The sequence below is a fragment of the Siphateles boraxobius genome, unplaced genomic scaffold (assembly GCF_051911475.1).
Source record: "Siphateles boraxobius isolate OS27281-9 unplaced genomic scaffold, OSU_SipBor_1 233, whole genome shotgun sequence".
Taxonomy (NCBI): Eukaryota; Metazoa; Chordata; class Actinopteri; order Cypriniformes; family Leuciscidae; genus Siphateles; species Siphateles boraxobius.
In genome coordinates, this window is record NW_027508848.1 from 80,477 (window position 1) to 104,000 (window position 23,524).

Below are 23,524 nucleotides of genomic sequence, written 5' to 3' on the forward strand. Positions count from 1 at the left end.
TTTATTTTTAAAGGCCAGTTATTTCATGGATCCGGGATAATGTGCATCCTGATAAAGTTCCCTTGGCTTTTGGGATTAAAATATCCCACATCATCACATTCCCTTCATCATACCTAGAGATCGGCATGGTGTTATTTCAGTTAGGCTAATAGCTGGTGTGATTTGCATTGAAAGATGATCTTATGGAAAGTTCCTCATGCCGATCTCTAGGTATGATGAAGGGAATGTGATGATGTGGGATATTTTAATCCCAAAGGCCAAGGGAACTTTATCAGGATGCACATTATCCTGATCCATGAAATAACTGGCCTTTAAAAATAAAAATCTGCTGTCTCTATGGGAGTTTAACATAGGGGTGTCCTGACTTATGCAACCTGTATTTTAAGGAAGAACATTTATTTATTTACGATACATTATTCATTCACAAAGAAAATTGGTGTCCTTAAAGGTTGGATTTTTCCTCATTTTTTAAATTAAGGATTTAAGATCAATTTCCAAAAGATAATTTTTTATTCCTCTTTTTAGTCAACTTTAGCATGAGTGTGTTCACTTATGCTTGGCACTGTACATGTATACAGTGTGTTAGTAGAGCCGCTGTAATGGAAGCACAGGTTCAGTTCCTGTAACAGGCTGAAATCTGTCTCTGTTTAGCGGTAGCTCCAGATATTGCCAAAGGTTTATTGTATCTGGAGCTCTTGAAACACACACACACACACACACACGCACACACGCACAGCCCATTAAAGCTCGTGCTGACGTGTGCTCACTAGCGTCTGTGAACTACAGAAGCTTCGACTTTTACTGCTCTGACCGGCCAAATGGGAGCCGGCTGCTGTCCTTAATTACACATGATGATTTCTGGAAGAATAATTAGTCACACCTTTTTACCTGCGTACGTGCCAACGTGTTTGTAATTGATGGTTTTGCACATGTGGGATCCCAGCGTGTTCCTCTAAAACAAAAGCATCTTGTTGAGGTTTGACGGCCGTGTTTGATTTAGAGAAACTCAAGAGAAGTAACTCTGCTTCATGATGCAGTTTTCACCGACACTCGTTCATCATGGCTGTCAGACACAGAGAATCAATGTAATCACACTGTGTTTATGTGTAAGCGAAGCAAACCGGACGCTTCTGTTTGCAGTTAAACTGTAAAACTAAAGATGAGACCCCCGGATCGGATCACATGATCTGTGCCAAACAACAGATGAATCTACAGTTTCACGTCAACACGCAGGTCTTGCGACATGCACCAGTGTTTACCAGAAACATCCGAGCGGTTTGCATTACGGCTATAAATCTTAGACTCTCTGGAAGTTGAAAATAGTCGATGTGAAAGCAAATCCAAAGACTCCGTTAAATCTTATCTTGTGTTATTCAAAAAAAAAAAAAAAAGTCTTCATAAGCAAAGTATGGGAGGTATTGGATCATTTAGCACTGGGTCATATGAACAAAATCTCATTTCCCAGAATGAGTTGTTTACATGTTTACTTGTTAAGACAAAAATTTCATCTAAAAAATATTTTTATATTACATACAGTATATACACTGTATGTTACCTATATTTTAGTGCTGGGCAAAAATTAATCGCGATTAATCGTGTCCAAAATAAAAGTTTGTGTTTACATAATATATGTGTGTGTACTGTGTTTAATTATTTTGTATATATAAATACACACTTATGCATGTATATATTTAAGGAATATGTGCATGTAGCAGCACTAAAAAAATATTTTTTACAATTCTATTAATCAAAGAATCCACACAAATATGAAGCAGCACAACTGTTTTCAACACTGATAATAATCATAAATGTTTCTCAAGCATCAGATTATCATATTATGCTGATTTCTGAAGGATCATGTGACATTGAAGACTGGAGTAATGATGCTGAAAATTCAGCTTTGATTACAGGAATAAATTACACTTTACTATATATTCACCTAAAGGATTATAAGGAACACCTGTTCAATTTCTCATTAATGCAATTATCTCAGAATGGGAAAGAAAGGTGATTTAAACAATTTTGAGCGTGGCATGGTTGTTGGTGCCAGACGGGCTGGTTTGAGTATTTCACAATCTGCTCAGTTACTGGGATTTTCATACACAACCATTTCTAGGGTTTACAAAGAATGGTGTGAAAAGGGAAAAACATCCAGTATGCGGCAGTCCTGTGGGCGAAAATGCCTTGTTGATGCTAGAGGTCAGAGGAGAATGGGCCGACTGATTCAAGCTGATAGAAGAGCAACTTTGACTGAAATAACCACTCGTTACAACCGAGGTATGCAGCAAAGCATTTGTGAAGCCACAACACGCTCAACCTTGAGGCGGATGGGCTACAACAGCAGAAGACCCCACCGGGTACCACTCCTCTCCACTACAAATAGGAAAAAGAGGCTACAATTTGCAAGAGCTCACCAAAATTGGACAGTTGAAGACTGGAAAAATGTTGCCTGGTCTGATGAGTCTCGATTTCTGTTGAGACATTCAGATGGTAGAGTCAGAATTTGGCGTAAACAGAATGAGAACATGGATCCATCATGCCTTGTTACCACTGTGCAGGCTGGTGGTGGTGGTGTAATGGTGTGGGGGATGTTTTCTTGGCACACTTTAGGGCATCGTTTAAATGCCACGGCCGACCTGAGCATTGTTTCTGACCATGTCCATCCCTTTATGGCCACCATGTACCCATCCTCTGATGGCTACTTCCAGCAGGATAATGCACCGTCACAAAGCTCGAATCATTTCAAATTGGTTTCTTGAACATGACAATGAGTTCACTGTACTAAAATGGCCCCCACAGTCACCAGATCTCAACCCAATAGAGCATCTTTGGGATGTGGTGGAACGGGAGCTTCGTGCCCTGGATGTGCATCCCACAAATCTCCATCAACTGCAAGATGCTATCCTATCAATATGGGCCAACATTTCTAAAGAATGCTTTCAGCACCTTGTTGAATCAATGGCACGTAGAATTAAGGCAGTTCTGAAGGCGAAAGGTGGTCAGACACAGTATTAGTATGGTGTTCCTAATAATCCTGTAGGTGAGTGTATACTCACATCGAAAACAGCGATTTTTAATTGTAATATTATTTGTACTGTATTTTTGGTCAAATAACCGCAGCCTTGGTGAGCAGAAGAGGATGTAGAAACACTGGTTTCTGGATTCTGCTGCTTTACTGAGATGTCGCCTGTTTTTAGTCTCTTTGAAAGCTTCATTAATTGGTGAAAAACAATAACTCTGTAACTTTTTCTCTTCCAGAGCCGTCATATGAGACGGTGAGTCCGTTGCTCTGCCCACCGCTGGAAAACTGCTCTCTCTCCGGGAATGATTGTCCGTTCGGCTTCCAGCAAGATCCCAGCGGGTGTTTGCTGTGCCAGTGTGTCAGCAGTGAGTGCACACACACACACACACACACACACACACACACACACACACACACACACACACACACACACACACACACACACACACATACACACATACACACAAACCCATGAGAACTGTGTTGCGTGCAAATTGTTCCAGCATACTCCCAAGTCTGTGTTTGAGAAAGAGCCAACGGCCCGCAACACAAGCAAACACTGACTCAAGCAATAATGATCTCAGACACGAATCCACCTCACAAATATGAACAATAAACCGATGACAGAAATTATTCTGAAGCTTTTTTCTCATGTGAATGTAAGTCAGCATCAGGGCTCAGTCGGGCGTCTGGGCATCATGGTGTTGGTGGGATCAGAAACTGCTCCGAAGAATTAAGTGTAGTTCTTAGAAAATGTGCAACATGCACATAATTTTAAAAATGAATTTTGGGATTATCTGCACCACTAGCAGCATCAATAGGTTTTGCAAATAAAAAATAATTAGATTTGACTTTTAACCAATTTTACTTGATGACTTTCTGTAAAGCGTGTATTGTTGTGTATTGACTTCACTGATCATCCTTTGTACAGTCAAACCAAAAATGTTTCAGACACATGATATATTGTTGTACTAGTGTGTGCAGGACACTATATACAGTCATGTTGAAGGTGTCTGAATACACTTTGGTTTGACTGTATGTAAATAATTGTTTTTTCAGATGAAACCTGTCCTGATGTGTCGTTGTACTGCTCTCTGGACTGTCCCACGGGTTATGATAAAGACATCTACGGTTGTGAAGTGTGTGAATGTAGTGTATCTGCACCGAAGTGCCGGCCCATGATCTGCAACAAGACGTGCCCTTATGGATACGTGTAAGTTGATATCTCTGCACCCGCATAAAGCATGTAGTCTTGTTCATTACCAGTATCTTCATCTCAGACCCAAATATAAGAAGTATAATTTAAGGATAAATTCATGCACTTATCACATGGATTTTTAATTAAGTTAGCATTAAGCAAGGTTATGCTACGTTGTCTTTTGCGAACTAAACACCTGAAGACTGCATCATTTTACACTATATATTTTTGGTATTGGTTACATGGCTAGAACTTTTAAATGCAGAGGCACCATTAACCTCTTTCAAAGTCTGAAACCCAGGGTTAAAAATGATTTTGGGGTTAAAATAAACTTAACCCAGGGTTAAAAGTGACCTCATCACTGGGTTAAAATAGTGTTTAATCAGGTTTAAACCTAGTACTAACCTCTGTCTAAATACACATGTAATGCATTGTTTAACCCTGGGTTAAAGGGACAGGAGAGGGTTAAAAATGACCTTGTCATGTGGTGAAAATAATGTTATGCCAGGTTTAAACACACTGCTAACCTCTGAATATCGATGTGAAATGTTGTTTAACCCAGGGTTAAAATGACCTCATCACGGGCTAAAATAATGTTAACCCAGGGTTAAAATCTGTGCTAACCTCTGACTGAATATCTGTGTGAAACATTGTTAACCCGAGGTTAAAAGTGACCGTATCACAGGGTTAAAATAATATTAATCCAGGGTTAAAATAATATTAATCCAGGGTTAAACTCAGGGTTCAATGTCTGTCTAAATACAAGTGTGACATTTTTTGAACCAGGGTTAAAAGTGATCCAAATAGGGTTAATTTAACCCAGCATTAAAATAGATTAAAATAATGTTAACCCTTAATTGCAGTGCTCTTCTCTGTCTAAATTCAAGTGTGAAACATTGTTTAACCCTGGGTTAAAAGGGATTTAAACAATTTTGATCTAGTGTTAAAAACGACCACCTCATCACAGGGTTAAAAAAATGTTTCCTCGGGGTTAAACAACCTGGTCAAACATCTGGGCGCTTTGCTCTCCTCACGCTCTGCTTTCATTTCAAAACCGTCTCTCCGTTTCAACACAACGATCAAACGCACGTCAACACAAAAGCGTCAGTATGTGAGCGCGAGGTGTGATTTCACTGGGATCTGAACCACGAGCCCCCAGTGGAGGATGGAGAGGATAGATTTTCACTGGATACCCGGGATTTGAGCTCCCTCGGGGGGGCGGAGGGTTTCCGGGATAATTTCAGAAGAACCTTTTATAAGTTTGAGCTGCGTCTTTCGTCTCGCTCTGGAGGAAATCTCTGTTTATAGTGGCTCATGTCGAGATCATCTTCTGCTTTGAGCGTTTGTTGCTGGCCGTTATTGCCAGTTAGATAAACAGATGCAACAAAGATCTGTAAACAGACCCAGAGACCATGACCGTTCGAGGATGATGATCCTCTTCTGTTCCAAAAATATCTTTAGCCGGTTCCAACAAACCCCTTAAGTTCAGAAAACCCTTTTCGATAATGTGTTTAAAGTTATAATTTTAATAATGTTTACTTAGCTTAAGGGGTTTGTTGTAACCACTGGCTCTTGTGCACTGGATTTTGTCCAAATTAGGCCTGACATGATTATAATAGTGATGAATATATATAGTGAGCATTGTGCACTATAAATCCAATCAGGTATTATTATTGAAATAAGGGAAATTAAATGAATATATAAAAGCTATGAAATGCACATTTGTATGGTGCAGTTGTCCATTATATGATGCTCCATATTAACTGGGACTCTCTGAGTTTGTGGTATGATTTGCAAAAGCGCTTTGGGACATTTCACTTTATTTGTAATAATAAACTTTTTTTTTATAAAAAAATAAATAATAATAATATTATGCAACGGCAGTGAGGAGATCGGATTTAGATCATCTAATCGGATAAATCAGTCCACCTTAAAAAAATGCTGCCTTAAAAGTAAAAAATTTATGACAGAAATATGCTTTTTAAATAATGTATTTATTTTAGCTTATTAATCAGTATTATTTGCTATAATGTAACATTCAGTTGTTAATCATAAGTTCTGTATGACAATGAATTGCCAGCCATAATTTCATCATGGTGATAGCGTTTTTCTCAGTGATTCTGAATATGTCTCTGAATTATGGTCCAGATGAATGATTGAGTCCTGTGCGTCACAGAGAGCGAGTGACTGTTTACACTGACATTTTACACAGTCGAGCGAGTCGGACTCCACACAAAAGGGGTCTTAAATCGTTTCCCCTATTCAATGGGGCTAAAATGTCATTGGATTTGACAGGACGTGAAGGGCCGCTGGGATATGTGTGGAGTCAGCAGTGAAAACTTTAAAGCTCGACTGTGTTTGTGTACTGTACACCTCGACTGCATGCTGTCCGGCCAGGGGACGCGTTTGATTCTAGTTAAAGGAGTAGTTCACTTTAAATGAAAATTAGCCCATGATTTACTCGCCCTCAAGCCATCTTAGGTGTATATAACTTCCTTCTTTCAGATGAATACAATCAGAGTTATATTAAAAATTATCCTAGATCTCCCAAGCTTTATAATGGCAGTGGATTGCACCCAAAAGTTTGAAGCTCAAAAAAGTGCATCTATCCATCATAAAAGTGACTTTATGACTTTTATGATGATAGATGAACTTTTATGATGGACAGATGCACTTTTATGATGGACAGATGCACTTTTATGATGGATAGATGCACTTTTATGATGATAGATGCACTTTTATGATGGATAGATGCACTTTTATGATGGATAGATGCACTTTTATGATGGATAGATGCACTTTTATGATGGATAGATGCACTTTTATGATGGATAGATGCACTTTTATGATGGATAGATGCACTTTTATGATGATAGATGCACTTTTATGATGGATAGATGCACTTTTATGATGGATAGATGCACTTTTATGACGGATAGATGCACTTTTATGATGGATAGATGCACTTTTATGATGGATAGATGCACTTTTATGATGTATAGATGCACTTTTATGATGGATAGATGCACTTTTATGATGGATAGATGCACTTTTATGATGGATAGATGCACTTTTATGATGGATAGATGCACTTTTATGAAGGATAGATGCACTTTTATGATGGATAGATGCACTTTTATGATGGATAGACGCACTTTTATGATGGATAGATGCACTTTTATGATGATAGATGAACTTTTATGATGGATAGATGCACTTTTATGATGTATAGATGCACTTTTATGATGTATAGATGCACTTTTATGATGGATAGATGCACTTTTATGATGGACAGATGCACTTTTATGATGGATAGATGCACTTTTATGATGTATAGATGCACTTTTATGATGGACAGATGCACTTTTATGATGGATAGACGCACTTCTATGATGGATAGAGGCACTTTTATGATGGATAGATGCACTTTTATGATGGATAGATGCACTTTTATGATGGACAGATGCACTTTTATGATGGATAGATGCACTTTTATGATGGATAGACGCACTTCTATGATGGATAGACGCACTTTTATGACGGATAGATGCACTTCTATGATGGATAGATGCACTTTTATGATGGACAGATGCACTTTTATGATGAATAGATGCACTTTTATGATGGATAGATGCACTTTTATGATGGATAGATGCACTTTTATGATGAATAGATGCACTTTTATGATGGATAGATGCACTTTTATGATGAATAGATGCACTTTTATGATGGATAGATGCACTTTTATGATGAATAGATGCACTTTTATGATGGATAGATGCACTTTTATGATGAATAGATGCACTTTTATGATGAATAGATGCACTTTTATGATGGACAGATGCACTTTTATGATGAATAGATGCACTTTTATGATGGACAGATGCACTTTTATGATGGACAGATGCACTTTTATGATGAATAGATGCACTTTTATGATGGAGAGATGCACTTTTATGATGGACAGATGCACTTTTATGATGATAGATGAACTTTTATGATGGACAGATGCACTTTTATGATGAATAGATGCACTTTTATGATGGATAGATGCACTTTTATGATGGACAGATGCACTTTTATGATGAATAGATGCACTTTTATGATGGACAGATGCACTTTTAGTCAAGTCAAGTCACCTTTTATTTATATAGCGCTTTTTACAATACAGATTGTATCAAAGCAGCTTCACAGTGATAACATGAAAATAATATAACAGAGTTTGTTTCTAAAAGAAAATTGAGTCAACGTCCACCTTAAGTAAGGCAGATCAATAATATTATTGAATATTAAATGTATAAACTAAAATATTAAACTTTTATAATGGACAGATGCACTTTTATGATGGACAGATGCACTTTTATGATGGACAGATGCACTTTTATGATGGACAGATGCACTATGATCTTCAAACTGTTGGTTACAATTCACTGCCATTATAATGCTTGGAAGTGCCAGGATCAGTGCCGGCGGTATGGGGGGGCATTAGGAGGCAATGCCCCCCCAAATGTCTTTTATGCCCCCCCTAATTGAATTATGATATAATTTACAAAATAATATCAGTTTAATTTAATTCACATTTCAGTGAGAAATAATAAAAATATATATATACAAACTGCTCATTAGCTGAAATTATAATAAAGCCGACCTAAAACCACAGTGTGGCGCTGTGAGAAAACCCACCTGCCGCCCCCCCAATCACTTGCACGTTAATACATGAATGAAATGATTCTCAGTTGGCGCGAGATTCCTGACTGCATTCAAAACAAAGCAAACAGATGAAAACTGATAAACTTTTTTGATAAAGGTAACTACATTATGCTTTTTTAATAGTAGGCTACTGTAAACGCTTATGTTAGAGCAAAGCAGAATAAAGATGTGTAGCTTTTTTTCTCTCTTCCGCCAGTGAGATAGCAGTTAAACTACTATCCTGTCCGTGAGAGACTGTGTGCATGTTCGTTAGCTTTGTTTATAATAAAGCTGTGGTCAGAGTCGGTCTTGCAATTTTTTTGTATAGGCCTATTTAACCCTTATTTAATCAAATGTCTTAAGAGTTGCACGTCTTGCAACAAGGTGTAATGGTTTATGTGTTTATTGTATGGGTTGCATCACTTCATGGTAATAGCTAACAGAAAAGGCAGTAGCAATAATAAATATAGGATATCTGATATCCGATAAAAAGTCCCCATACCTAGTGCCCACCCATTGAAAATAAATGCCCCCCTGCTGAGCGCAGTCTGAAGCCGGCTCTGGACACGATATTTTTTAATATAACTCTGATTGTATTCGTCTGACAGAAGAATGTCATACACACCTAGGACGACTTCAGGGTGAGTAAACCATGGGCTAATTTTCATTATTGGGTGAACTATCCCTTATATATATAATTTTCAGCTGTGAAGCAGCTCTACAGAAGCAATAGTGATTATTCAGCTCAATTCAGTTCAATAAGTTTCGATGTTGCAAAGTTCATTTATTTTGAAGCAAACTCAATTCAACTGTAAAGCAGCTCTAAAAAATATAAAACTATAAAGTATTTAATTCTCAGCTTCGTTTGACATACATAAACATAAATAAACCTTGTAATTTTCACCCTCATTAGGTTGTATTCAATATAGTCAGCATGATATGACCTGTTTCTGGTGCTGCTTTTATCTGGACTCGTGAAGCTCATATACAGCAGAATAAAACAGAACCAGATGCCCGTTAGACCCGTGTGAGCATCTGGATCCGGTGTATCGCGCCCAAACTTTAATGAATCACGACTCTATACGCATAAAAGTGTCCTGCGTTATTATGAGGTACCGTGAGACGTGCTTTCATCCTCCTTAGAAGTTAAAGTGGGTCTGAACTGGAAACAGGAGTCGAGCTTCTGGTTAGTGCTGGTTGAACTAGTGACCTAGGGGTGCATTACAGAAAGTCCTAACTTTACAGTCATATCTTATCTGTTAGGTAACCTCAGTTAGGACCTCATTTAGGATTAAATCTATAGACCTTATGTCCTTATGACCTTATGGTTCCCACGGGTCCTTGAAATCCTTGAAAGTTTGTGAATCTAGAAAAACAATTTTTTTTTTGAAAGTGCTTGAATTTATTTTGTGCAATAAGTTTTCTGGAAAAAAATCCATATTATTCCCTCCGGTCCGCTAATATGCACCTCATGGCCTATGCATACTAGCTTGCTTTATTTACGTCAGTTACGCGCATTTACATTTCTCAGACACACCGTGGTTGTTAATAGGCTGGTTACATGAGCCTAAGCTCTTTTCAATAAAGTCCATGCAAAAGTTAATATTAGATTATTTTAGAAAACAGTATAGGATGTACCGAATATACTTCAGTTTTATGCAAAACAGAAGTACGACAAATAGAATATCAGATCTCTGTCATAGGGCCAAAAATAAATGCAAAAAAAGCTAACCCTAACCCTAAAGATAACACGATGTAACCTTGTTCTCACTCGAAATGTGTCGCCACATTAAAGGGTTAGTTCACCCAAAAATGAAAATTAAGTCATTAATTACTCACCCCCATGCTGTACCAACCCCGTAAGACCTTCGTTCATCTTCGGAACACAAATGAAGATATTTTTGATTAAATCTGAGAGGTGGATCACTGCTACATAGGCTGCCAGAGGGAATGAAACTTGACGGCCCAGAAAGTCATTAAAGAACATGTTTAAATATTCCATGTGCCTACAGTGGCTCAACTATAAGTTTATCAAGCGACGAGACTACTTTTTTCCCGAAAAAAAAAACATAATAACGACTTTATTCGACTATTCCTTTTCATTCCTTGTGGGCCTGAGACGAGAGTTCAAGAGATTTCCACGACGCATGCGCGAGAACTGAGAAGAGGACGTTCTTCTTCTAATACTTCTTGTTCAGTTCTCGCGCATGCGTCGTGGAAATCTCTTGAACTCTCGTCTCAGGCCCACAAGGAATGAAAAGGAATAGTCGAATAAAGTCGTTATTATGTTTTTTTTTTCGGGAAAAAAGTAGTCTCGTCGCTTGATAAACTTATAGTTGAGCCACTGTAGGCACATGGAATATTTAAACATGTTCTTTAATGACTTTCTGGGCCGTCAAGTTTCATTCCCTCTGGCAGCCTATGTAGCAGTGATCCACCTCTCAGATTTAATCAAAAATATCTTCATTTGTGTTCCGAAGATGAACGAAGGTCTTACGGGGTTGGTACAGCATGGGGGTGAGTAATTAATGACTTAATTTTCATTTTTGGGTGAACTAACCCTTTAAGTCCTTGAATTTGAGGGTATTGGACCTGGAAAGTCCTGGAAAGGTCCTTGAATGTGAAGTTAACCGAGATGTGGGAACCCTATTCGAATATTGTGTTTAAACTTCGGTTTTTGCGGTCGCTGTAAATTATGGCATCGCTGTCGAGGAGTAATCAGCTGGCGAAGTGGATTTACTTATTGTAATGTTAACGAAATTTATAGCATAGCAACTCTATCAATATAGCACAATTAAAACAACACAATAAACAATAAAATATGAAGAATTAAATTTTTACATTGTACATTATCATAAACTCAAACTTCAATAACTTTTATTCTGTTTCGCTTTCTTAATTTATTTCATTTCTACAAAAATATTTAATTTACGTTCGGAATGTGCATTTTCATGACTCTTCAGAAAAGGGGAGGTGACATTTAAAGGTAGACTGTTTCTGTAATACGCCGCATTAACCGGAGCTGATGGCGTGTCTTGTTTCTCGCCACAGGAGGAATAAACACGGATGTGAGATGTGCCGCTGCGTCCGGTGTCCTCCCTTCACCTGTGATAAAAACTGTGTGGACGGATACAAGAAGAGCAGAAAGGGCTGCAGCGTCTGTGTGTGTAAAGGTGAGTTTGAGGTCAGAGGTCGTCAGGCCTCGTTTATCAAGAGATGTTCAAGCAAACGATTTATAAAACCTCCATATGCACTAAAAATGCAAGGGAACGTATGCACTAGGGCTGCACGATTATGACAGAAATCATAATTGTCGATTATTCCCTTGAAATTGTAACTGCGATTATTAATTATGATTATCACAATTTACATTGAATGATGTTTTGAATGGCTTTATACCAGTGGTTCTCTACTCATTTCCCCATGGTCATCCAGCTCACGTGACTCACTTTTTTAGGAATGATATATATGGTGATACACAATACTAATAATAACCGTTAATGAAATATGGAAACTGCTCCTGATGAACAGAATGAACATCATCCCTGCATTATAACGTAACAACATTGCAGTCTCGTAGTTTCTTTTGCGCTTTAGTTTATTTATAGTGAAGCGATATAAAGCGCGTGCCGCCGCATTTGCACATGCAATTGAAGAGCTGACAGGACAGGAAAGACTTTTTATTTCATTTTATTTCATTTGATACGCCTCTCTCGGCGTAACATGCTCTAAACACACTGAAGCACGCAGAATAATCTTTTTTTTGTAATCGTGGCTTTGAACGATTACGTAATCGTGGCATCCGTAATATTAATCGCGATTAGAAATTTGATTAATTGTGCAGCCCTAGTATGCACCTTAGGTTTGTAACTCATTTGCATAATGCCGCCTCTGGTGTTGATTGGCTGAGCAGCGTCTCTTAGCTCCGCCCTCAAACACTGTAGTGTATCTGAGACTGGAAGAGTTTGGTTCGTGTTGTTTGTGTCGAGAAGATGCTGTTTTACACTTTGATGAGATTGATACGGTAAAACCCACGCCATCGTTACTGTTCGTATCACTGTGATCAAGAGCTGAGATTCAGATATGATAATGAGCGTTTGCTTTCTAACCAATCAGAGCAGAGCAGCTCTCAGAGAGGCGGAGCTTAGAGAGACTGAATCTTCGATCGAAGCGTTTCAGACACTGAGAGAAAAGAGCTGAAGCTGCAGTGGAGATTATGAGAAAAATAATGTGATTTCTAGTCATTTTCACTTCTTATTTGCCAGTTTAAAGGACTTGCTCGAGTGGTTTGTGGGCAGGTTATTTTGACTGTCAACTCAGTTTCATGTCCTCATTGTGTTTCTCTGTGTAAATATCGTGTGTTTGCGGAGTGTATTTTAGTCGTCGGCGCTTGTGTTCGTCCTGTGTTCGGTCACACGCACGGCGTAAACTCAGAGCAGCTATTCGCAAACATCTGGATCAGTTTTTAGTGTTCAAATATTTAGAGAGATGAAAACTTCACCATCACTAAAACTGCTTAAAGGAAGCAAACACACACTTTCATTCAGTTCTGTTGATCCAGACCATAATTATAAACTCATCATTGGCAAAATATCAGGCATTTAGAGGATGTTATTTCAGGTGGAGACTGGGATTAAAATAGGATATTATATTCATATTGCACTATGATAAAATCATTCTAATATGGTAACAGTACTAATGACATTTAAATGGTCAAGTATAAACACATTGAGTTTTGTTGTACTGGCTTTAATTTATGCTGATTTAAAACATTTTTTAAAGTGTTTTAAAACTAAATCCATAAAAAAAAATATTATTTGAAATATAATAAAATATAAAAAATAAACATTCAGCTCATTGCAACATTTGTAGTAAAAAATATATATTAATACTATATAATAGTATATCAATGATAGTAAAAGAAAATTTGATTGCAGTATTTTGTTTTGCCATAATAGAATAGCTGTAATTTTTACCATGTTATATACCAAGATATATAGATTAATAGATATATAGATAGATTAAGTACAATGTAAAAACTATGTACAGTAGTCAACATTTGAAGTGGATCAAAGTTGTCCTAAGACAAGAACGGGAATTGTTCAAAATTCATGTATTACTTTGATGAAAGGTTTTGATCCACTTCAAATGTTGACTACTGTACATAGTTTTTACATTGTACTTAAATTTTGAAAATAATTAAGAACCTAGTAAAATAAAGTGTGACCTTTATGTTGAATGTTGTTGTTCCTTGGCCTGTCAGACACACACAGGAGTGTTTCCAGCACCGTCTCCTCCGTCACGATCTCCTCCGGCTTCTGTCTGGCGGCCGGCGGCCGGCGCGTCGAGGAGGGAGATGTGTGGCACGACGGGTGCCGGGACTGCTTCTGCCACGCCGGCCGAGAGATGTGTGTGTTGATCTCCTGCCCGGTGCCCTCCTGTGCCCATCCGGTGCTGAGACCCGAGCAGTGCTGCCCTGGCTGTGAAGGTGCGTTACACACGCTTACACACGCTCACACACACATCTGTCACGAGGAGAGTCCCGGTACACTACCGTCCAGGGTTTGAAATTAACTTTTTCTCTCACTGGCCAATTTGGCTACTACGTTTTTAAGTTACCAGCCATTCAGAAATTCTGCTTGCCAAACTGGTTCCTTTCTTTTTCTTTTCTTTTCTATAATATATATATATATATATCAAGTCAAGTCACCTTTATTTATATAGCGCTTTTTACAATAGAGATTGTTTCAAAGCAGCTTTATAGAGATAACAGGAAAATAATGTTGTAATAATATTGTTAAATATAAAATTAAATGTCTCCAACTAAGCAAGCCAAAAGCCAATGGCGACAAAGGCAAAGAAAGGCGACAGTGAGGAAGGAACCAAAACTCAATAAACCTTGGGAGAACCCAGGCTCAGTCGCTCCGTTCTCCTCTGGCCAACGAACGAACAGTGTATGATTATGATTTAGGCAGCATTACAGGTCAGAGGTCAGATTGGATCGGAACATTATATTATGCAGTTCATCTGTTTGAAGAGTTAGGTTAGGGTTAGTCATCACGCGCGTATGGAGATGAGTTTGTTGAGGATCCGTGCCGATGGCTGTCGTGTCGATGAGGCCTTCACAGGGGAGAGTCTAGTTCACACAAGCTCTGCTGACACTTCAGCGATGCGTTGTGGTCGTGTCCAGGCAAAGGTCCACCATCTGATCTGGATACGGCCCGGGTCCGGCTGAACTACAGTTAGCCTCGGAATCAAGAGAAAGACTAATATTAGCGTAGATGCCATTCTTCTTATGATGTAGCGAGTATACATCAGGTGTTATTGGAAGTGTTCCCGGTTCTGGCTGACCTAATTTATGCAGCCTAATAATATATATATATATATTTATATATATAATCTAAACACATCTGTATCAGTGTAGACAGCGTCAGTCATTATAATCGTCAGTCATCTGTATACTGTATCAGTGTAGACAGCATCAGTCATTATAATCTGAACACACATCTGTATCAGTGTAGACAGCGTCATTCATTATAATCTAAACACACATCTGTATCAGTGTAGACAGCATCAGTCATTATAATCTAAACACACATCTGTATCAGTGTAGACAGCGTCATTCATTATAATCTAAACACACATCTGTATCAGTGTAGACAGCGTCATTCATTATAATCTAAACACACATCTGTATCAGTGTAGACAGCATCAGTCATTATAATCTAAACACACATCTGTATCAGTGTAGACAGCGTCAGTCATTATAATCTAAACACACATCTGTATCAGTGTAGACAGCGTCAGTCATTATAATCTAAACACACATCTGTATCAGTGTAGACAGCGTCAGTCATTATAATCTAAACACACATCTGTATCAGTGTAGACAGCATCAGTCATTATAATCTAAACACACATCTGTATCAGTGTAGACAGCGTCAGTCATTATAATCTAAACACACATCTGTATCAGTGTAGACAGCGTCAGTCATTATAATCTAAACACACATCTGTATCAGTGTAGACAGCGTCAGTCATTATAATCTAAACACACATCTGTATCAGTGTAGACAGCATCAGTCATTATAATCTGAACACACATCTGTATACTGTATCAGTGTAGACAGCATCAGTCATTATAATCTAAACACACATCTGTATACTGTATCAGTGTAGACAGCGTCAGTCATTATAATCTGAACACACATCTGTATACTGTATCAGTGTAGACAGCGTCAGTCATTATAATCGTCAGTCATCTGTATACTCTATCAGTGTAGACAGCATCAGTCATTATAATCTAAACACACATCTGTATCAGTGTAGACGGCGTCAGTCATTATAATCTAAACACACATCTGTATCAGTGTAGACAGCGTCAGTCATTATAATCTAAACACAGATCTGTATCAGTGTAGACAGCGTCATTCATTATAATCTAAACACACATCTGTATCAGTGTAGACAGTCAGTCATTATAATCTAAACACACATCTGTATCAGTGTAGACAGCGTCATTCATTATAATCTAAACACACATCTGTATCAGTGTAGACAGTCAGTCATTATAATCTAAACACACATCTGTATCAGTGTAGACAGTCAGTCATTATAATCTGAACACATCTGTATCAGTGTAGACAGCATCAGTCATTATAATCTAAACACACATCTGTATCAGTGTAGACAGTCAGTCATTATAATCTAAACACACATCTGTATCAGTGTAGACAGTCAGTCATTATAATCTGAACACATCTGTATCAGTGTAGACAGTCAGTCATTATAATCTAAACACACATCTGTATCAGTGTAGACAGCGTCAGTCATTATAATCTAAACACACATCTGTATCAGTGTAGACAGCATCAGTCATTATAATCTGAACACACATCTGTATCAGTGTAGACAGCGTCAGTCATTATAATCTAAACACACATCTGTATCAGTGTAGACAGTCAGTCATTATAATCTAAACACACATCTGTATCAGTGTAGACAGTGTCAGTCATTATAATCTAAACACACATCTGTATCAGTGTAGACAGCGTCAGTCATTATAATCTAAACACACATCTGTATCAGTGTAGACAGCGTCATTCATTATAATCTAAACACACATCTGTATCAGTGTAGACAGCGTCATTCATTATAATCTAAACACACATCTGTATCAGTGTAGACAGTCAGTCATTATAATCTAAACACACATCTGTATCAGTGTAGACAGTCAGTCATTATAATCTGAACACATCTGTATCAGTGTAGACAGCATCAGTCATTATAATCTAAACACACATCTGTATCAGTGTAGACAGCGTCAGTCATTATAATCTGAACACACATCTGTATCAGTGTAGACAGCGTCAGTCATTATAATCTAAACACACATCTGTATCAGTGTAGACAGTCAGTCATTATAATCTGAACACATCTGTATCAGTGTAGACAGCATCAGTCATTATAATCTAAACACACATCTGTATCAGTGTAGACAGTCAATCATTATAATCTGAACACATCTGTATCAGTGTAGACAGCATCAGTCATTATAATCTAAACACACATCTGTATCAGTGTAGACAGTCAGTCATTATAATCTGAACACATCTGTATCAGTGTAGACAGCGTCAGTCATTATAATCTGAACACACATCTGTATCAGTGTAGACAGTGTCAGTCATTATAATCTGAACACACATCTGTATCAGTGTAGACAGCGTCAGTCATTATAATCTGAACACACATCTGTATCAGTGTAGACAGTGTCAGTCATTATAATCTGAACACACATCTGTATCAGTGTAGACAGCGTCAGTCATTATAATTGAACACACATCTGTATCAGTGTAGACAGCGTCAGTCATTATAATCTGAACACACATCTGTATCAGTGTAGACAGCGTCAGTCATTATAATCTGAACACACATCTGTATCAGTGTAGACAGCATCAGTCATTATAATCTGAACACACATCTGTATCAGTGTAGACAGCGTCAGTCATTATAATCTGAACACACATCTGTATCAGTGTAGACAGCGTCAGTCATTATAATCTAAACACACATCTGTATCAGTGTAGACAGTCAGTCATTATAATCTGAACACACATCTGTATCAGTGTAGACAGCGTCAGTCATTATAATCTGAACACACATCTGTATCAGTGTAGACAGCGTCAGTCATTATAATCTGAACACACATCTGTATCAGTGTAGACAGCATCAGTCATTATAATCTGAACACACATCTGTATCAGTGTAGACAGCGTCAGTCATTATAATCTGAACACACATCTGTATCAGTGTAGACAGCGTCAGTCATTATAATCTAAACACACATCTGTATCAGTGTAGACAGTCAGTCATTATAATCTAAACACACATCTGTATCAGTGTAGACAGTCAGTCATTATAATCTAAACACACATCTGTATCAGTGTAGACAGTCAGTCATTATAATCTAAACACACATCTGTATCAGTGTAGACAGTCAGTCATTATAATCTGAACACATCTGTATCAGTGTAGACAGCATCAGTCATTATAATCTAAACACACATCTGTATCAGTGTAGACAGCGTCAGTCATTATAATCTGAACACACATCTGTATCAGTGTAGACAGCGTCAGTCATTATAATCTAAACACACATCGGTATCAGTGTAGACAGTCAGTCATTATAATCTAAACACACATCTGTATCAGTGTAGACAGTCAGTCATTATAATCTAAACACACATCTGTATCAGTGTAGACAGCGTCAGTCATTATAATCTAAACACACATCTGTATTCTGTATCAGTGTAGACAGCGTCAGTCATTATAATCTGAACACACATCTGTATCAGTGTAGACAGTCAGTCATTATAATCTGAACACACATCTGTATTCTGTATCAGTGTAGACAGCGTCAGTCATTATAATCTGAACACACATCTGTATCAGTGTAGACAGTCAGTCATTATAATCTGAACACACATCTGTATCAGTGTAGACAGTCAGTCATTATAATCTAAACACACATCTGTATCAGTGTAGACAGTGTCAGTCATTATAATCTAAACACACATCTGTATCAGTGTAGACAGCGTCAGTCATTATAATCTAAACACACATCTGTATCAGTGTAGACAGTCAGTCATTATAATCTAAACACACATCTGTATCAGTGTAGACAGTGTCAGTCATTATAATCTAAACACACATCTGTATCAGTGTAGACAGCGTCAATCATTATAATCTAAACACACATCTGTATCAGTGTAGACAGTGTCAGTCATTATAATCTAAACACACATCTGTATACTGTATCAGTGTAGACAGCGTCAGTCATTATAATCTAAACACACATCTGTATCAGTGTAGACAGTCAGTCATTATAATCTAAACACACATCTGTATCAGTGTAGACAGCGTCAGTCATTATAATCTAAACACACATCTGTATACTGTATCAGTGTAGACAGTCAGTCATTATAATCTGAACACACATCTGTATCAGTGTAGACAGTGTCAGTCATTATAATCTGAACACACATCTGTATCAGTGTAGACAGTGTCAGTCATTATATTCTGAACACACATCTGTATACTGTATCAGTGTAGACAGTCAGTCATTATAATCTAAACACACATCTGTATACTGTATCAGTGTAGACAGTCAGTCATTATAATCTGAACACACATCTGTATACTGTATCAGTGTAGACAGTCAGTCATTATAATCTAAACACACATCTGTATACTGTATCAGTGTAGACAGTCAGTCATTATAATCTGAACACACATCTGTATACTGTATCAGTGTAGACAGTCAGTCATTATAATCTAAACACACATCTGTATACTGTATCAGTGTAGACAGCGTCAGTCATTATAATCTGAACACACATCTGTATCAGTGTAGACAGCATCAGTCATTATAATCTGAACACACATCTGTATCAGTGTAGACAGTCAGTCATTATAATCTAAACACACATCTGTATACTGTATCAGTGTAGACAGTCAGTCATTATAATCTGAACACACATCTGTATACTGTATCAGTGTAGACAGTCAGTCATTATAATCTAAACACACATCTGTATACTGTATCAGTGTAGACAGCGTCAGTCATTATAATCTGAACACACATCTGTATCAGTGTAGACAGCATCAGTCATTATAATCTGAACACACATCTGTATCAGTGTAGACAGTCAGTCATTATAATCTAAACACACATCTGTATACTGTATCAGTGTATCGGCATCAGTCATTATAATCTAAACACACATCTGTATCAGTGTAGACAGCGTCAGTCATTATAATCTAAACACACATCTGTATCAGTGTAGACAGCGTCAGTCATTATAATCTAAACACACATCTGTATCAGTGTAGACAGCGTCAGTCATTATAATCTGAACACACATCTGTATCAGTGTAGACAGCGTCAGTCATTATAATCTAAACACACATCTGTATCAGTGTAGACAGTGTCAGTCATTATAATCTGAACACACATCTGTATCAGTGTAGACAGCGTCAGTCATTATAATCTGAACACACATCTGTATCAGTGTAGACAGCGTCAGTCATTATAATCTAAACACACATCTGTATCAGTGTAGACAGCGTCAGTCATTATAATCTAAACACACATCTGTATCAGTGTAGACAGTGTCAGTCATTATAATCTGAACACACATCTGTATCAGTGTAGACAGCGTCAGTCATTATAATCTAAACACACATCTGTATCAGTGTAGACAGCGTCAGTCATTATAATCTGAACACACATCTGTATCAGTGTAGACAGCGTCAGTCATTATAATCTAAACACACATCTGTATCAGTGTAGACAGTGTCAGTCATTATAATCTGAACACACATCTGGATCAGTGTAGACAGCGTCAGTCATTATAATCTGAACACACATCTGTATCAGTGTAGACAGCGTCAGTCATTATAATCTAAACACACATCTGTATCAGTGTAGACAGTGTCAGTCATTATAATCTGAACACACATCTGTTTCAGTGTAGACAGTGTCAGTCATTATAATCTAAACACACATCTGTATCAGTGTAGACAGTGTCAGTCATTATAATCTGAACACACATCTGTATCAGTGTAGACAGCGTCAGTCATTATAATCTAAACACACATCTGTATCAGTGTAGACAGCGTCAGTCATTATAATCTAAACACACATCTGTATCAGTGTAGACAGCGTCAGTCATTATAATCTGAACACACATCTGTATCAGTGTAGACAGCGTCAGTCATTATAATCTAAACACACATCTGTATCAGTGTAGACAGTGTCAGTCATTATAATCTGAACACACATCTGTATCAGTGTAGACAGCGTCAGTCATTATAATCTGAACACACATCTGTATCAGTGTAGACAGCGTCATTCATTATAATCTGAACACACATCTGTATCAGTGTAGACAGTGTCAGTCATTATAATCTAAACACACATCTGTATCAGTGTAGACAGTGTCAGTCATTATAATCTGAACACACATCTGTATCAGTGTAGACAGCGTCAGTCATTATAATCTGAACACACATCTGTATCAGTGTAGACAGCGTCAGTCATTATAATCTGAACACACATCTGTATCAGTGTAGACAGTGTCAGTCATTATAATCTGAACACACATCTGTATCAGTGTAGACAGTGTCAGTCATTATAATCTAAACACACATCTGTATCAGTGTAGACAGCGTCAGTCATTATAATCTAAACACACATCTGTATCAGTGTAGACAGCGTCAGTCATTATAATCTAAACACACATCTGTATCAGTGTAGACAGTGTCAGTCATTATAATCTGAACACACATCTGTATCAGTGTAGACAGCGTCAGTCATTATAATCTGAACACACATCTGTATCAGTGTAGACAGCGTCAGTCATTATAATCTAAACACACATCTGTATCAGTGTAGACAGCGTCAGTCATTATAATCTAAACACACATCTGTATCAGTGTAGACAGTGTCAGTCATTATAATCTGAACACACATCTGTATCAGTGTAGACAGTGTCAGTCATTATAATCTGAACACACATCTGTATCAGTGTAGACAGCGTCAGTCATTATAATCTGAACACACATCTGTATCAGTGTAGACAGCGTCAGTCATTATAATCTGAACACACATCTGTTTCAGTGTAGACAGTGTCAGTCATTATAATCTAAACACACATCTGTATCAGTGTAGACAGTGTCAGTCATTATAATCTAAACACACATCTGTATCAGTGTAGACAGTGTCAGTCATTATAATCTGAACACACATCTGTATCAGTGTAGACAGCGTCAGTCATTATAATCTAAACACACATCTGTATCAGTGTAGACAGTGTCAGTCATTATAATCTGAACACACATCTGTATCAGTGTAGACAGCGTCAGTCATTATAATCTGAACACACATCTGTATCAGTGTAGACAGCGTCAGTCATTATAATCTGAACACACATCTGTATCAGTGTAGACAGTGTCAGTCATTATAATCTAAACACACATCTGTATCAGTGTAGACAGCGTCAGTCATTATAATCTAAACACACATCTGTATCAGTGTAGACAGCGTCAGTCATTATAATCTAAACACACATCTGTTTCAGTGTAGACAGTGTCAGTCATTATAATCTAAACACACATCTGTATCAGTGTAGACAGTGTCAGTCATTATAATCTGAACACACATCTGTATCAGTGTAGACAGCGTCAGTCATTATAATCTAAACACACATCTGTATCAGTGTAGACAGCGTCAGTCATTATAATCTAAACACACATCTGTATCAGTGTAGACAGCGTCAGTCATTATAATCTAAACACACATCTGTTTCAGTGTAGACAGTGTCAGTCATTATAATCTAAACACACATCTGTATCAGTGTAGACAGCGTCAGTCATTATAATCTAAACACACATCTGTATCAGTGTAGACAGCGTCAGTCATTATAATCTAAACACACATCTGTTTCAGTGTAGACAGTGTCAGTCATTATAATCTGAACACACATCTGTATCAGTGTAGACAGCGTCAGTCATTATAATCTAAACACACATCTGTATCAGTGTAGACAGCGTCAGTCATTATAATCTAAACACACATCTGTATCAGTGTAGACAGCGTCAGTCATTATAATCTAAACACACATCTGTATCAGTGTAGACAGCGTCAGTCATTATAATCTAAACACACATCTGTATCAGTGTAGACAGCGTCAGTCATTATAATCTGAACACACATCTGTTTCAGTGTAGACAGTGTCAGTCATTATAATCTAAACACACATCTGTATCAGTGTAGACAGTGTCAGTCATTATAATCTAAACACACATCTGTATCAGTGTAGACAGTGTCAGTCATTATAATCTGAACACACATCTGTATCAGTGTAGACAGCGTCAGTCATTATAATCTAAACACACATCTGTATCAGTGTAGACAGTGTCAGTCATTATAATCTGAACACACATCTGTATCAGTGTAGACAGCGTCAGTCATTATAATCTGAACACACATCTGTATCAGTGTAGACAGCGTCAGTCATTATAATCTGAACACACATCTGTATCAGTGTAGACAG

General features: G+C 37.6%; 1 protein-coding gene across 7 annotated transcripts in view; it reads left to right on the forward strand.

Annotated features, from left to right (window-relative positions):
• LOC143748435 (cysteine-rich motor neuron 1 protein) overlaps nt 1–23,524 on the forward strand; it is a 68,748-nt gene that overhangs the window by 32,911 nt on the left and 12,313 nt on the right. For all 7 annotated transcript variants that reach the window (XM_077240474.1, XM_077240475.1, XM_077240478.1 and 4 more), the window contains 4 exons: nt 3,259–3,387; nt 4,082–4,235; nt 11,961–12,082; nt 14,173–14,397. In XM_077240474.1, the coding sequence (XP_077096589.1) occupies nt 3,259–3,387; nt 4,082–4,235; nt 11,961–12,082; nt 14,173–14,397 (630 nt within the window). The remainder of the gene's footprint in view (nt 1–3,258; nt 3,388–4,081; nt 4,236–11,960; nt 12,083–14,172; nt 14,398–23,524) is intronic.